The following is an 18,829-nucleotide window of genomic DNA, read 5'->3' on the forward strand; positions in this document are numbered from 1 at the left end:
AAAAAATTACTAGTGTAAAACCATTCAAACAGGAAAAACCAACGGTCTAATCTATATAAAAAACGAGAAACGAGAAACACTTATGAACCACATCAACAAACAACAACTACTGAACATCAGATTAGGACAGGTGCAAACAAATGCAGCGGGTTTAAACGTTTTAATGGTACCAAACCTTCACCCTTTTTCTGAAACAATAGTGTAACATCACAACATAGAAAGACACACTATAAAATATCAACTGAAATAGCTTTAATAAGCATACAATTTATCAAGTACTTCCAATGAATTTTTGACACTCCAAAAGTAATTAATTCCACTATTTTCAAAGGCCTTATTTGAACAATTTATTACCAGGTTTTTGATTGTACCAAGTGTACTAGTAAGTAGAATAGACAGTTTGGTAGTGGAACAATGGCTTGAAGACGAAATAAATCTATATTTGTAAGGTGTTTTGTGCAGCTTCGGAAGCCAGTACAAGCTACAAAAGTCAAGGGTTTAAAACTCAGATAAAGAACACTTTAAATCTTAGCCAGAGGTATAGAGACAAGTTGCAAGCCATCTTCACATTAATGTTGACCAGTACTTATTTCTAACTTAAAAATAGTTAATGATGATATACTTTAATCAGTTTTAGTTACACTAATGATAAACTCAAAGTGCAGGAGCACCAACAAGACTATTTTACTTTCAAAGTGCATATCTCATTTCAAATTTTGACCAGTCCTCATGTTTGACAACTAAAATAAGAGATATTCAATATCAAAAATAAGGTATATGAATCAGTCAAATGTTGGAATCTGGAAATCTGGAAAGATGAGCAGAAAGGCAAGGACATGTGTCAATACCTTCACATAATGAACTGCTATTTTGAACTTAAGCTTTAATAATTCATTAATTAAAACTTTATTTACACAAAATATATCACAGTTGTTTATTTTGGATTTTCAATCGAGTTGGTATCAATTATCACTGGTGAAATAACATGTAACATGATTTCAATTCTTAATTTTCCAATTTCTTTAATTTCCATTCAGCTCGATTTCATTTATGATTTGTTTGGATGTGTAATCCTCTTTACTTGCCATAATCTGATTATAATATAACTTATTAGTCTGTATCACATGAATGTTTCCATTTATAATCAGGAACGTTAGGATCATCGATCGACAAATGTAAATGTGGCTGGTTTGTCTGGAACCATTAAAACTTGATACTTTTGAGTCATATCTTTCCCGTGCCACTGAATTTTAAAGTTTTGTAACATACGTCCCAGTAATACATATAATTCTTGTTCTGCAAATCTTCTTCCTAAAGGAGTAAAGCAAATGAAAATATATTACATTGGTTGCAATGAAATACTGTGATTTACCAGTAAAATAAAAACCGATAATTTCACTCCTCTGACATTATACAACAATGGGTGTTGTCAAAACAATGTCACTCACTTTGCATCAAAACTAATTGAGAATGTGTAGTAAATGGGATTTTACATTTATTCAAGTATTGTTGTTCAACACAAAATTTGTTGAACATTGCATTTATTATATGATATATGTTTTAATGTACTTTCCTATGATAATAGGAATTATATAAATCCCAAAACAATTGTCAAACTGAAATTATGTATTGTTTTTCATTACTTTTGTCAAAAATTTAAGATGTTAAGTGCCATTTAACATTTATCAAACAACAATCAAATACTTGTGTAGAAATTCAAAACAGAACATATTTAATGTTATTTTATAAAATAAACTACTTCAAAGATTTCTCAGCCACTGGCCTTCTTTTATTTCTCTGTTATCTCTCTAAGCTACATGGTGGACAAGTCACTTTTCAAAATGCATTTAGATGTTATACTCTAAAACAAAACAGAGAAACTGAAGACGGTTAGTGGCTAAACATCTTAATAAAGTTTATTTCCTTCAACAATCAAATAGGGAAGGAATTATTGCACACAGATTTTAATGTGGTAGTGTCCTTTCCTTGAGTGTAGTAGATAGAGGGTTTGATCCCTATCTGAGTCAGAGCTAAGGCTTTAACAGTAAGATTTTGCTGCTACTGAACTATGCATTTAGGTCAGAATGATGTGACTAGGCAACATGTCTTCCTTTGGATTGTTATGTATCAGTTAGCATGTTAAATTCAACACAGCATTTCAGTTTTGTACAAAATAGGGTATAGTCATATGACACTAACATATCATCTTCCTGAAAGAGCATGAAATATTTGTGTCTTGACTTAAAGCACCTAATCACAACTTAAAAATTAAACTTTTTATTGGATAAAATGGAGAACATTTTAATCCATTTTCTATGCACCTATGGTCGATATAATAAGAAGTGCAATACAGGTATATTTATTGACATATACCCAACATCTCCTTTTATTCATATTTGAAAAGGTTCCTTAAAAAAAATGAATTGTTCCTTTTAACTTCAAAAGAGAAAAATTAAGACAAAAGTTTATATTTTGAACATTCTTATGTAATTTGTGTCCCATGTACAACTTCCTAGTTTGAAAAAAAAAATCTGTGCTTCATTTATCAGGAAAAAGGGTCTTGCAAATATTGATCATCATTGTCAAACAAAGAGAATGAATCATGTAATTGTTTTATTTTTCTAGACTGAACAGATCATTTAAAATTAAAATTAATGGATATATTAGATATCATCAATTTTCGCAGTAAACAATATTTTCACAAATTCAATATTCACATATTGTATATTTCCATTATCAACCGTTCTCACTAACCTGCACACATCCTTGGACCATGTCCAAATGGTGTTAGCAGATAAGGGTGTATATTATGTGCAGATCCATCCCTCAACCATCTTTCTGGCAGAAATTCTTCTGGGTCAACAAAGTGGTCAGGTGACTTAAACAACACAAAATTACAAAATTCTACAATTGTCTGAAATAAAGATATAAGTATTTGTTAACATAAGGAAATGCATAAGTTACTCAAAACAGCATAACTCTGTAATTGTAAACATATAGAATACAGAAACAACTACATACATATGTTCCTCAAGTTTTATGTCAAGATGTATAATCAATACATGTGATCTGATTTATTAAAAATTACCATACATAATGTATGACAATGAAGACATTTTATTTTGGACTACAATGTCCTCTGCTATGTAGTTGTTACTTTAGTGATAACATGATATTCTTGATACTTATACTAACAGATTATCTAAGGTTTTTAAAACATGAAGGAGTTTCTCTGTTAAAATCTCATAAAGGGCAATAGCCCTGAGATGAGATGCAGCAGGGAAACTTCCTTGAATTAAGAGACCATAGATAATCTGTTAATCTCTATTTTTTCTAGGCAACTTCAATGAAGTTGGCTTATGACATCATTGTGTTCTCATTTTACTCCACTTAGTAAAAACTATTACAGTCAAGTCGCTAGAGACAGAAAATTATTACACAAAAATATCAAAGCAAAATTTAAGAAAATAGCACTAATATATATTCACAGTTCTAGATATATATGACAAAATATTGGGGCAAAACAGGTTTATCTTATACACATTATTGTCTTTAATAAATTTCTCTGTCATGTTAAGACATCTTATGTTTGTATGTCCCCATGCTTTATTTGTTTTGTATATTAAACTTACATTAATTGAACCTGCTGTAGGATTTTCCAAATTCATGTATCATGTGCACAAAATGTTATAGTGCTTTATATACTTATGAACTAGTGCATCATAATTTTAAAGAATCATTTTGTAAAGTAATTTCAGCTGAAATAACCATACACAAACATGACAAGACACCGACAAATATAAAATAAAATGTCAATATCTCCTCAACATGTCTTTATTAAATGTAGACATCAAAGTCATGAAAGGATGAAAAATAAGTTAAATCAGACAAATGAAAATTTTGTTTATAAAGATTCATTATAAACTATCATCTCTTTTTAAAGATCTGACAAACAAAAATGATTCAAATAAACATTTGTTTACCCCTGCTGGTACTTGGTATCCACCAATCACCAAGTTTTTCTGTGGAATTCTTTTTATATCTAGACCTATAGGCATAAACCTGTAAAATATGTATACATAATCATATTTTATCCAGTCTGCCTACATAAATGAATATAAATGGTTTATACAGTGCTGCAAATGGATACAGAAAAGCATCTAAATTCATCTCATCTCCATGTTTTAAATTCCTGTTGAAAAACTCACAGTTTACCACAAAATGCCATTTTTTTCATTTCTGGACCTCAAAGGTTGCAAAAAAAAAAGATTAAATAATCCAAATTGAAATTTTATCTCTACCTGGCTTTAAAAAGAAATAACCTTAGTGACACTTTTTACATTTTAAATATAGCTTTTCAAAGAAACTGAAACAGTAATTAAAATTGTATTTTATTAGTCAACATACCTAGCAGCCTCTTTAACACAAGCTTTAAGGTAAACCAGTTTGTTGATTATCTCAGGTGTTATCTCCCCTTTGTGTGGTAAGAATTGAGAAATTTCTTGGTATGCTTTTTCTTGAGCACGCGGACATTTAGCAAGACAAAACATTGTAAAAAGTAAGGTTGGAACCGTCTGGAATGAGCAAAAAGAATAGTAAGGATCAACAACTGAGCACCATTTTCCAAAAGTTAAATATTTGTTCATTCTTTTATATCAAATGTTAAGGTGTCCAACCTAGTTTTGTAAACTAAATTGATATATCAATATTCTGTGATTTGTAGTGGCTGCAATTTGGACCCTAATGCTTCCGTTCCAAGAAAATTAATCAGGCATAAAATGTAGGTCAAGGAGAGATGATTATTATTAGAAAACAACATATTTATTGATACAAGAATATTTGTTGATTCAAAGATGTTATTTTAAAAAGCATGAAAAATGCATTTCACTGAAAAGTACATTTTGTTGTTTTATGGACCATTACTGTCACAGATAAATCAATAATTATTTATTTTGTGGAATTCAAATGGCACAAAATCAACTAAAAGAAGCAGATATATAAAAATCAACTTACTGTGTTTAATCCATCACCAAACAATGACAACGTTATAATACTGACATCCTTATAACTTAGTTCTGGTCGAGAAATCAGGTAAGTAAGGAAATTATAATCACCGTCCTGTAATTTTCCAGACTTCTCTAATTCTTTTATCTTATTGATTGTTTCATCTACTAATTGTTGTCCATTTCTGAAAAACAAAATACCTTTGTTATCTAAATGACTACAACCAACTTTAATAGTCAAATTAGTCCTCAGGAGCCTGTATTGTTCACCATACATCTAAACTTATCATTACCTAATTCTGGGTAACAATAATGTAAAACAATGGTCCTCAATCGTAGGTCATATCATGGAACACAATTCTGAAGCTAGACACACAATCCCTGCCTACTCCTGTTTTTATTGGTTAATTGTCAAAAAAGAAAATATCTTTAAGTACTGCATCATTCATGTATTAAACATGAGTGCACATGCTGAAATGTCTCGCCTGCTTTACTGACCATTGATTTTATGTTGAAAGTCTAAAGATAAAGGTTTTACTAAAAGCATTACAGAGCGTAAAATTTCTAAAAATCTATGACAATGAGGTCAAGGTCAGATAAATTGTGTCAGACAGACCTATACACCTTAAAAAAATTTTATACACCAAATATAGTTGACCTATTGTGTATGCTAAAGAAAAACAGACCAAAACACAAAATCTTAACATTGACCTATTAACCATGAAAATGAGGTCAAGGTCAGATTATTCCTGCCAGACAGACATGTACACCTTACAATATTTCCATACACCAAATATAGTTGACTTATTGCTTACAGTACTTGAAAAACAGACAAAAACACAAAAAACGTAACATTGACCAATGAACCATGAAAATGAGGTCAAGGTTTTTTTATGAAACCTGCCAGACAGACATGTACCCATTACAATCATTCCATACACCAAATATAGTTGACCTACTGCTTATAGTATTTGAAAAATGGACCTAATCACGTAACTTTAATCTTAATCACTGGTCCATGAAATGAGGTCGAGGTCAGGTGAACTCTGTCTGATGGACATGTAGACGTTGCAAGGAACCCATATACCAAATATAATTATCCTATTACACATAATAAATGAGAAATTCACATGACAAAAAACTCAAATTTTGTTTCAAGCAGTCGCTGAACCATGAAAAATGAGGTCAAGGACAATGGACATCTGATTGACAGAAACTACATAACATAAGGTATCTGCATACAAGATATGAAGCATCCAGGTCTTCCACCTTCTGAAATATAAAGCTTTATACAAATAGTTTACGCCATCGCCGCCGCCGGATAGTCACACCTATGTCTCGCATACTGCAACTTTCATAGCAGGCGAGACAGAAACTAGTTAATATTATGTTCTGGAGTTGGAGGGTTAATTGGATGCTCATTAAGGTCATTTGAAATAAATGATAAAGCCATTTACCTAAGCAAATTTCCTGCCAAAATTTGTTTGAATAGGCTTGAATGATATACAAATCTTTCCAAAATTTCTAAATTACAGAACAGAATGATTCCATACATGGTAAGCAATGCATGTGCATTTTTCTGATTTGTCAGATACTTTGAATTTTTCAATATTTTGTGAGAACAAAAAAATTTCATCACACTTTTCTCTGAAGTTTTCCTGTTTTCCAATTCTATAACTTACAAGAGGAGAATGATTAGCACGAAAACGCAACATGTGCATTCTTGTAACCTTTGGAATATAAAACAGTTTACTTACCCAAAGAAATAATCCTCAGCAAAAACTAATTTCCTCCATAGTGGTGTTGTGAACAATTTATGAATAGGAAGACTGACTTGTAATTTTGCTGACAAAGCAAATATTTCATCATTATAGTGTATCATTTTTAATAGATGATCTTCAGTGTTTGGTAATAGACAACCTAATCTTGTTTCAAAACATGTCATTCCAGAGGCTGAAAATAATACATACATATTGTTAATATAAATGAGTTACTTGTTTTTGCATATATTTTTAGTTTGAAAATACTTTATTCATAGAGCTCGATAACCAATCTTTTACACCAAGGTATTTCAACTACTGTAAATTTAGAAATTGTTGCGTGCATTTATTATTGCGATTTTTCAAGAATGAACAAAAATGCGAGTTTAATTATTGCGATTTCAAAAAAATCTGCATACAGATCTATGTTTCAGTTATCAAAATGCGAGTTCTTATTATTGCGATACTCATCCGGTCGCAATATTCGCATTAATAAAAACCTCGCAATAATTTCTGATTTTAAAGTAATAAATTTTACATCTTCAAATTATATATAAAAAGATGGTATTGGAGTTTAACTAGAGTTGATTATAAGTTACTTAGATTCTGATACTTGTCACTCAAAGAAAACATGTGACAAAACTGATGATAAAAAGGTGATGGAGACCAAAAACATATTCTGGAATAATAAGATAGTATTCACATTTATGATGGAGAAAAATTAACAAAATTAACAAAATACTTACGTTACAACTTAAAAATTTGTATAAGCATATCTGGTATGCAATTCCTTCCAAAGTACATGTTACGATAAGGTAGTATTAGTTTTCCAATTAATAAGTAATAACTCATTGTACTTATAAATAATTAGCCTCTATGGTCTTTTCCCATGAAAAGGAATGATAACATGGCTTTTTATCTGTGGTACATTAGACAAATCACATCAGGAATGACCAGTATGAAAAATCCAATAGCATTATTATAAATTAATTGTTTGGAGAAATTTTATCACTATCATTAAGGAAAGAAATGGACATCTCCACTAGAGGGATTTTGCACTGTAATTCTATGACCTATTATATGATTAAATACATAAAAGTATCACCAAGTAAGGACATTCCAGCAGTTTCTATATAACACCAGCATCAGTCACATATATTACTTATCTATCATTCAGGAACCAGTACACTGTCAAAAGATGATATTGCTATTTGATAGATATCAAATTTCTAGTGGCAAATATTTCACGTAAATTCAGGAGAGAACAGGTTTATGCCAAATGATTATCTTTTCATTGTACGAGACCAATACAGTCCCTTGATTGCCTTGAATGAAATATCATTCTACCCAGAGTCCCAGACAAATAATTCTGTCCCCAAGTCAACTGGTCTTTCGACTTTCTCTTAACTTTGCATGCTAAATGGAGCTGCAAGTTAGTCTTAAATTAGACAGTTTGATGCAGCTTGGGATCAAACCCTTGACCGCAAAAACTTGAAACTGGTAGTTCACTGCCAAAAAAAACTAAGTGAGAAAAAATACCTTGATGTTAATCACACAACAGTTAATGACATATAACCATTACTTACATTCTAAATTCCATTTTGCAGCTTCACGTCTAAAATCCTGAATTTCATCATTTTTGTTTTTGATATTTTTGATATGCTTTACGAAATCATTGACAACTTCTTCCATAAGGGGTAGATATACAGTGACCTCCTTTGGTCTCATCATCATCTGTTGTACTGCACTTCTTAATCTGTACCATTCATCTCCATTGCTGAGAAAATCAGTGGAATTCTTTATGTATCATTTTGATATTACAAAAAGTTTTGAATTCTGGATAGTATTTTAGAAAGAGTTCACCAAATAAATATGCCTGGTTGATTAGGTCAAAGTCAACTCAAACCTAGGTTATGACATTTAGCAGTTCTTTTTAGTTAATGACTTATTTTAATGCAGACATAGCAATTTTTAATTGATACAAAAGCGAGTGAGGTGGCACATTTTGCATGGAGCATGGAAATGCCTCTTACTTTACAATGTGCAATGACATCATTTGCTTTTTTATGGCCTTAAAATATATATAAAATGTGTATACAATTTTCATGTTCACAGTCATTATAAAAACAAGAATGTGTCCATAGTACATGTACATGGATGTCCCACTCGCACTATCATTATCTATGTTCAGTGGACCGTGAAATTGGGGTCAAAACTCTAATTTGGTTTTAAAATTAGAAAGATCATATCATAGAGAACAAGTGTACTAAGTTTCAAGTTGATGGGACTTCAACTTCATCAAAAACTACCTTGACCAAAAACTTGAACCTGAAGCGGGACAAACGGACAAACGGACAGACGGACGAGCGGACGAACAAACGGATGCACAGACCAAAAAAACATAATGCCCCTCTACTATCGTAGGTAGGGCATAAAAATTATAAGCATGATAATTTCATAAATATCATAGTGCAACTGGTATCTTTGTGCTATATAACCCTTATGAGCGATCCAGTATGACTGGCACCTACATATTATCATATATGAATAAAAGAAGATGTGGTAAATACCTCAAACAGACAGCAACCTAGATGACACAAATGTTAATAACCACAATGAGATATAGTAGACAACATACATTCTTCAACATGTTCAATGGCATTATGCAATATATCAAGCCCTAAATCATCAAATATTCTAAAATGATTGTGAATAAATTAAATAGAAGCTATCAAAGATCAGCCATCTACAGGATCATCATTAAGATATGATATTAATTACAAACAATGACAATGTACTTTACTTGTGAGGTATCCAATAAGACTTATACTTACGTGTTACCTAATCCTGGGGAAAGATTCCTTTGTTCTCTGTACTGTTTTGTTGTATCCAATAATGGGGCTACATATGGAATTTTTCCTTCATACTGATACATAGTTCTGACAAAGTCTGGATCAAACAGTCTTACGGCAGTTACTCCACCTATTGTTTCTTTCATTATAGGACCATATTCTTTGAACCTGGACATCAAGGCATCCTGGAATATGTCCACATTAAATCTGTTGAAAGGTCCTGGAAAGAACATAATTTTGCATTTGTTTAAACATGAAAAAACATGTTTATTTTTAACTACCACTTTTGAGTCATTTTCTTTTACTCCCTTTCTAATCATTTAAATATTTCTTCAGTTCATATATTAACTTTTTTAACATGTTTAAGGTAAGAAAGACTTAGTAAAATTTCAAATAATACATGTGTAAATGATTTTCAATCAAAGAACTGCAACAACTAAACCTAAACTAGTTATTGTATTTTTGTATCTTATGTTGCATATCAATTTAGAACAATTTCCTAATTAATAAAACTTTCCTTTATTGATAAACATATTTGAATTATCACCTTGACACTGCTCACTTAAGCAACTTGTTTTAATTCCTACAGGTAAAGTTCGGTTATTTCCATTTGTTTTTCAATAGGTGGAGTGCAATTGGGATTACGAATAAACTATTAGAAATCCTAGTTATAGAGTTGAATCATATATACAATAAATATGAGACTGGTGCCACCTGATGAGGGCCTGGGTTAAATTGCTAATTGTCTTAATTTTAAGTGAAATAAATGCAGAGAAATTTTCTGCCATGTTGTTGAAGGTTTTTCAGTGCCTAAGTGGTAAAGACCCAAATCTGCTTTTCAACCATTTATGTTCCCTTTTAAGGCACATACATGTTTAAGCATTTTTATGTTCCTTACTAGTTTGCATTACAATTTAAATTTTTTGGTTTGTTTTTGTTAGGTAGTCACATCACATTCAGTGCACATATGGGCACTTGCATCATGGCATGCATCATCTCTAGAGGTCCAATCAAAGTGCTTTTGAGCACTGAAGGGTAAAGATTGCTTTCAATTTGCAATTTTGTGAATTTTTAAATAAAACATTGAATTATATTTTGCTAGGCAAATTAAAAATTAGAGTTGGAGTTATCTTCCTTTGTGCATGATTGTACATTTGTAGTCCTATTTTTATAACAGATTCATACAACATGCATTACTTATGTAATTTTTAATTAAAAAATGTTTTCTTGACAAGTATGGTAATTCAAATACACATCATATTGTAAATTAAATATCAAAGTATAACATATCATCAATAAATTGCATGACCACTTCACTGCACTATTTTGTTTGAACTATCAAAGGTATAGTGATAAAACTTGGAAGATATAGATATCAAGTCAGTACCATAGGGTTTTGATTGCATAACATGCAATTTTAACCCAAAAACTGTTCAAATCAGAAAACTGCTCCAAACACAAATCCCAAAAGGGATTGCCCTTTGGATTATACTTTTCCTGTATTAAGGTTCATCATAACAAATGGACAAATATGGCCGTATTTTCACCTCAAAAACTACTCTGTGTACAGGCTTACCTGTGCAGTTTGGAAAGTTTTAAGGCCTGGCATCCACTAGATGTATAAAAGTTAAATTTATTTTGCATATCAGAAATAAAAAATCTTTTTTGGATTATGATGGGCATTTTTTTCCGTCCCTGCTGAAGGTGTAAAAATAAACTAAGTTGGGATATACATATCCAACTAAGTCAGACATCACGTGACTTTTGTGACGTATACTAGCCGCCATTTTGTATTATATTGCCCCATATAAAATGCATAGGTGCTTCAATAAAGGTTGAGTTTTCTCATGAACCTGACCCGTTTTCTAACTTTTGCAAATCAATCCTTGATATTCAAACATATTTCTATCAAACAATGTTGGTCCTAACAGTTTAATTTTTGATTAAATTCTGTCACTGGAGAATCGTAAAAACATATACTTTTTCTCGTTATTTCTCCGTTGACTCAATGCTAAATTACCGATACCCATGTCTACTTGTATAACAAATAAAGAAATTCCGTTAATAAAAATAAAACTTTGCAACTCGATTAAGTATATTCAAACATATATCTGGCGAAAAATACTATTTAAAACAGTTAAATTTCTGGGCAATTTCGGTCAAAAATCGATTTAAAAAAGTGAATATTTCGGGATTTTTCAAAATGGCGGATGATGTATATGGAAATGTTGCATCAAATCGAGGATTTGTATAGTAAGACTTTCCTTGATTTAATTTAATTTTCATGTAGAATCTCTGATGTTTCTGTTATTTTCTTTGGTGATATTTCGATATGATTGATTTCAAAATTTATTGATTAAAAAAATATTATTTTAAGTGTGACACGGGAACATTTTATTTTGACAGATATCCAGGATATACTGTTACCAGAAAAAAGTTAACAATAAAATTTATAATAAAATTTTTTCTCTTCTTTTTTTAAAAGGTTTTTTTCCTGTTTTCTGTATAATTTATCTTTCTTTAGAAATATATTTATACATTCCTTTTAGAACAAAAAAATATTTACGTCCCAAGAGAGAAAAAAATCCCAACAATTATTATAGATAAATATTCCATACCTTCAAAATCCCATCACTTGAAGAACAGGTGAACTCTGACTTTGGATGTCTTCTCTTCCCCGTGTCAAACCAGAAGAAGTATGTATCATAATAAACTTAAAGAAAATATGAATATTATAAAAAAAAATCTTAAAAAAAAAAATTTTTGCTTTAAAAGATAATCAAACTAATATTTATGTTTCTATAATTATTTTAAAGAAATATTTTGATTCAAATTTTAATTTAAATGGATTTTGTATTATTTCGTAAAAAATTAAACGAGATTTCATTGAATATGATTTTATTATTTATTTTTTTAATTCAATATTTTAAGCAAAATCCAGGCATTCAATAAATCGATATAAAGTTAAACTTGTGTAAAAAAAATTGTTATTGTATACATTTCAACAGAGACATATAATACAATTGCTCTGATTTCAACAACATTGTATACCCGACAATATTTATCGACAGAGTTATCGGTCCTGAATAGGACTGATATAGTTGGGTATGACTTTGAGATGCTCCATCTCAGGTAACAACTGATTTGTATTGTATTGATTGTCCTTGATTGGCATGGACAATAGATATCTACACATCTATAGGTGAGTTAAAGGTAGTAACTGAGTGGACAGTATCAAATGCAATTCAGGTGTTTGTTTATTTTTACACCTTCTGCAGGAAGGAAAAAAAATGCCCATCATATTCAAAAAAAGATTTTATCTTTCTGATATGCAAAATAGATTTAAATTTTATATATCTAGTGGATGCCAGGCCTTAAAACTTTCCAAACTTCACAGGTAAGTCTGTACACAGAGTAGTTTTTGAGGTGAAAATACGGGGTTACACTAATGTCCTGACAATGTCCTGACAATGTCCTGACAAAGTCCTGACGGATATGAAAATGCTAATTACGTTTTCATTATTTAAAGGATTTACTTTAAATTTGGAACCAAGCAAGATGACAACATTAATTTATTAAATAAAAGAAAAAAAATAAAAAAAAATATTTTTAAGAGTTAGAAAACTTGACCTGACCAACTTCGACTTTGAAATCACTAATGTCCTGACCGATATGAAACGGCTTAATACTTTTTTATTATTCACAGGATAGACTTCAAATTCGATATCAAGGAAGATTAAAACATTTAATCCAAAAATATAAGAAAAAAATGCAAAAAAAATAATTTTTAGAGTAAGAAAACTTGACCTGACCAACTACGACTTTGCCGCGATTAATGTCCGGACCGATATAAAACTGCTAATTTCCTTTTTTTCTTTGGAAGGATTGACTTCAAATTTGACACCAGACAAGAAAGTAATATTGATTTAATACTTATTTGAAAAGAATTGGGAAAAAAATACTTTAAGGGTAAAAAAACTTGACCTGACCAACATCGACTTTGTCGTGACTAATGTCCTGACCGATATAAAAGTGCTAATACTTGTAACATTGTTGGTATGATTGAGTTCTTATTTGAAACCAAGTCAAATTATAACGTTTTCTTTTTAATACTTTTTATAAAGTAATTGGAAAACAATATTTCATACGAAATAAAAACTTGACCTAACCACCTTCAATTTATTAAACTTAATACACAAACAAAAACGTTTTTAGTTCTTACCTTATATTGTCATTGAATTTATATTTATCTTATCCATAAAACACAACATCCAAAGCAAATAAATTTTGTTAAATGAAAAGATAGGGGAAATATGAGTACAAGTTGCTGACTGTGAGTATTGTTTACCCCTCATCACAACTCTACTTCATTTGATTTGATTAATAAGTGTGACTAATGAAACTAATTATTGAATTATTAAACCCAATTAAATAATTATAAAAGTGAAATGTAATTAGTTACCTACATTAATGATTTTAATAACTAAGTAAATGGAAAGGTTTTTTCTTCTTGATGTAACAATTATAATAAATAAAAAAAAACTGTATAAAAGTAAACGCAAAGGAAGGTGATATGAACCATTAAAATAAAATCACACCTATATTAATTACTATAATCACAAATTGGAATGTTTTCTTTCCTATCTGATTATTTATTTTTTGTTTATCTAGTTATTGAGTGATTATACATGTCATATAAAGGCAGGAAATGAGATTCGTATTGTTTAAAAACGATGTATATACAAGCATATAAATTACAATTATGTTAGAATCACTTACAATACAATACAATACAATACAATACAATACAATACAATACAATACAATACAATACAATACAATACAATACAATACAATACAATACAATACAATACAATACAATACAATACAATACAATACAATACAATACAATACAATACAATACAATACAATACAATACAATACAATACAATACAATACAATACAATACAATACAATACAATACAATACAATACAATACAATACAATACAATACAATACAATACAATACAATACAATACAATACAATACAATACAATGTTCAAGCATCGCGATGTTCATCACAGTACCAATCTTCTGAAACTCCTGAACATGTCTGATGAACCCACTTAGTACAGCTGATCCGTCCTCTTTTCGCTTCACATCCAATCATGTTCTCAAAAACATCTGGTTTACCACACTGACAACTACACTCAATTCTTCTGGCAAAAATCCTAACAAAGTCTGTACTTGATGTTGTATTTTGAGGAAATGGTGTAAAATGTCCTTTTTCCAAACACGATATTAAATGTGGTCGCATGTATTTCTCAATAAACTTCGTACGTCTTTGAGTGTTGAGTTTTTCTTTATGACAATATTCCACCATGTTGGCAATAGCATAAACACCACAGTCATATCCATTTGTTTGTTGTTGAACATCAGGTAATTTAACAAGCAAGTTCTTTTTTCCATGAGAATAAATAGCTGATAACTGAATTTCTGTCGATGGTGTTAATCTGAAATCTTTACTGTAACTATCTAACACATAAACGGCACTATCCTTTTTAGTCTGAAGAGATGTAATCCAATGAGATTTTCCGGTATGGTGAATTTGCACACATGGTGTATCTTGACTGGTGAATGTCCCGAAATTTTCTGTCCAACACTGTTTATCTTCATCAAAAAGAGGCGCTAAACCTGTTGATTGAAATCCAGATATAATTGGAAATTGTTTCGCTAGCATATTCATGCACACATTTATAATTTCGGAACATAGCCATGAATTATTCTCCAACATAAGTTTGTGTTCTGTATTTAAACTTGCAACCCAAGGTGTATGGTTTATACTTTTAGCGTCTGTTGTTAATTTACGCTTTTTCATCGGAAGTCGGCAGGTACTCTTCGGTGACACGGACGGCGATATAAGCTGTATTTCATCCTCATCCTCCGAAAATCGCAATTTCTTTCCTTGTTTAGGTGTATCACAAGTGTTCATATCCTGTTCCTTACATTTGAATTTATTTTTTTTCTTCGATTTAGGTGTTTCCGTTGTGGACGATTGTTTTCCTGGTGTTTCTGGCATATCGATATTTTCCACTATTTCTGAATCCGGCGCTGGTAAAACTTCGGTGTTATCATAATCATTCGCACGTGGTTTCTTTCTTCCCGATTTTTTGTCGTTCCTTTTCAAATTTCTCTTGGATAGTAGTCTTAAATTAACAACTCTCGGTTTATTATCGGTTTCAGTTGTTGGTATTTCCTGAGTAGAGTCTTTACTGATGAACCACGGGAGAGGTCGTTGGCGCCAACGTGAAGTACCACGGTGTTGTAGTTGTCGATGGTTGGTTGCAGTTCGTTGAACATCTGGTCAATACGAAAACCTGAATAAGAAAGCACATTAGTTTCAGATAAAGATAAATATTGATTAAAATACTTGGCCTGGGAATGGCCAGCAATCAGCACTGGAAATGAAGACATGATTAGAATCAAGTAATATGTAACAAAAGCACAAAAAATATATTTACAATTTTCTACAATTAATTACACTAAACAAAAGCAAGGAGATTTATATACAAAGAAAAATAGCACTAAAGCAATATATCAATTCGAATAAAAAGCACTGAGGTTGTATGTATTAGAGCACTATGAAAACTTTTGAAAGAGACTAAAAATATGTATTATATTTATAACTGTAAGTAACTAATGTTCACTTTTAAAAAGCAATCACCAAAGCTTGTAGAAGCCCATAAATACCAATGTATTGTTTATCATAAATTATCAGTCTTAATAATAGCTGGTCACAGTTCACGTTCATAATTAATTAATTGGATTAACAAGTAGGTGATTAATCTAATCATAACAAGCCCCTAATCAGATAAACAATTAGAGCAATAACAGAAAGTTAACATGCATAAACAATACTCACATTCAGCAACTGGTTCTAATATTTCTCTTTCGTTTCATTTCAACAGTATCTTTCTGCGTTCAATGTTGTAATATCATTGTGATCGGATATTTTCAATTTCAATAATTTAAGGTAAGAGGTTAACATTTTCTTTCAGTTAGAAAATTGATCAGGACAAGTTCGACAATGTCAGGTCAATATATTTTTACCCTTGCAATACTTGTTCACATTTTTTTCTTTTTGTCATTTAAATATTTAATAAAATATTGATATTTATCAAACTTAAAGACATTTATTTAAGAAATATACATAGTCTTTCTATTTTTTAAACGAACATGTCTTTTTTTGGTGAATAGCCTATGTTGGTCAGGTCAAGTTTTTTGGTCTTTTGAATATTTGCTTTCTTTTCATTTCTTTTTATTTCTTTGTTAAATGTCGAAATCTTCCTTGCTACTAAATTTGAAGTTAATCCTTCCAAAGATAAAAAAGAAATTAGCAGTTTTATATCGGTCCGGGCATTAGTCGCGGCAAAATCGTATTGGTCAGGTCAAGTTTTCTAACTCTAAAAATTATTTTTTTTTCATTTTTTTCTTATATTTTTGGATTAAATGTTTTAATCTTCCTTGATATCGAATTTGAAGTCTATCCTGTGAATAATAAAAAAGTATTTAGCCGTTTCATATCGGTCAGGACATTAGTGATTTCAAAGTCGAAGTTGGTCAGGTCAAGTTTTCTAACTCTTAAAAATATTTTTTTTAATTTTTTTTCTTTTATTTATTAGATTAATGTTGTCATCTTGCTTGGTTCCAAATTTAAAGTAAATCCTTTATATAATGAAAACGTAATTAGCATTTTCATATCCGTCAGGACTTTGTCAGGACATTGTCAGGACATTGTCAGGACATTAGTGTAACCCGAAAATACGGCCATATTTGTCCATTTGTTATGATGAACCTTAAAGTAATGTCCCAATGTGAGAGAGTCTTTGGAACTCTCTGGTCATACGTTTCCTGTATTGAAGTAATATGCCAATGTAAGATAGTTTTAGGAACCATCTGATCATACCTTTCCTGTATTGAAATAATGCCCCATGTAAGATAGTCTACGACTATGGACCCCTCTGGTCATACCTTTCCTGTACTGAAGTAATGTCCCAATGTAAGGTAGTCCTTTGGGTCCAGGAATCTCTTCGAAGGGTTTTGCTTCTTCATATCCTGTCACATTTTCGTATTTTTCGACAACAAACGTACTTCTACATCTATATCTATAGCTTTGGCTTTGGTGCAGCCTGTGGTCGAACTTGGTTTTGCAGCGAGTTCTACTGATTAGTTTAATAGTTTTAGACATTGCACTGCAAAAAGTTCACAATATATGCATAACTTCTATCTCTTATCTAAAATTATCTTCTGGTATAATGTCATATCCAAATTTGGCAGATTTCCTTTGCCATAACTTGGATAAAAATTCTGAGAAAATTATTTTGCAGACAGTTTTTTCCGAAAGGATTATCTTTTCTTGGTGCTAACAAATTTAGACTTCTTACCGGAACGTGATACGGTGAATTTCCGTATATTTATCAAATATTTTCAGGCACTGGCTACGATTACGTTAAAAACATTCTTCGGTTAAGGATGTTTACTCCTCTGTTTAAAAAAAAACAAGCTATTTAAAAGACTGTTATAAATTGACAGTATAAAATTTACAGAACTTAAAAAGTAGAAAATAATGACAGTTCCGTGTCCTTGTTTTTGAGATATATGACCCCCCCCCCCCACCTCGATATATGTCATCAATTGAAAATTTGTCGGGAAATGATTCTCTCTAGATTTTTCATCCATTATAAAACATTGGCAGCTTTTTTCTTTCAAAAACCATGAAAAAATAACAAGGATTTTCAAAGGTTTTCCAAAATGGCTTTTAAACTATATGTAATAAAATTATGAAAAGAATAGTAGGGGTTAGAGGACCAAATTTGTATTGACACTACATGGATGAAACTAGATGATTAAAAAAATCTGACAAAAAGTCAAAAACACGAGTAACGAACATCCTTAAATGCGTTATAATTGTTACTTTAGATTTATTAAAACTTACTTTATTAATTATAAACAAACTTTAGTTTTCTTATAGCGTGTTTAGTGTGTCAATAATTATCAGTACATTTCAACAAATAATGTTTAAATAGTTTTTAAATATTGTTTCAATGTTCTTCAAGATAATGAATGATTATTATAGAGTTCACTTCTATGGATTTTACTGGGCACTTACCTTAATTATTGCTTATTACTGTTACTTATACTTTGAACAATGGAA

General features: G+C 30.6%; 1 protein-coding gene across 1 annotated transcript; it reads right to left on the bottom strand.

Annotated features, from left to right (window-relative positions):
• Window positions 1-890: 890 nt before the first annotated feature.
• On the bottom strand, window positions 891-18,015 carry LOC127726808 (probable cytochrome P450 CYP44). The gene is made up of 9 exons (XM_052234264.1): window positions 17,647-18,015; window positions 9,598-9,835; window positions 8,350-8,540; window positions 6,761-6,956; window positions 5,014-5,188; window positions 4,408-4,574; window positions 3,984-4,062; window positions 2,755-2,914; window positions 891-1,311 (listed from the first exon to the last, which is right to left on the bottom strand). The coding sequence occupies exons 1-9, from the start codon at window positions 17,861-17,863 to the stop codon at window positions 1,160-1,162; spliced, it is 1,575 nt and encodes a 524-aa protein (XP_052090224.1). The 5' UTR covers window positions 17,864-18,015; the 3' UTR covers window positions 891-1,159.
• Window positions 18,016-18,829: the final 814 nt, after the last annotated feature.

This window comes from Mytilus californianus, unplaced genomic scaffold, assembly GCF_021869535.1.
Source record: "Mytilus californianus isolate M0D057914Y unplaced genomic scaffold, xbMytCali1.0.p SCAF_1, whole genome shotgun sequence".
NCBI lineage: Eukaryota > Metazoa > Mollusca > Bivalvia > Mytilida > Mytilidae > Mytilus > Mytilus californianus.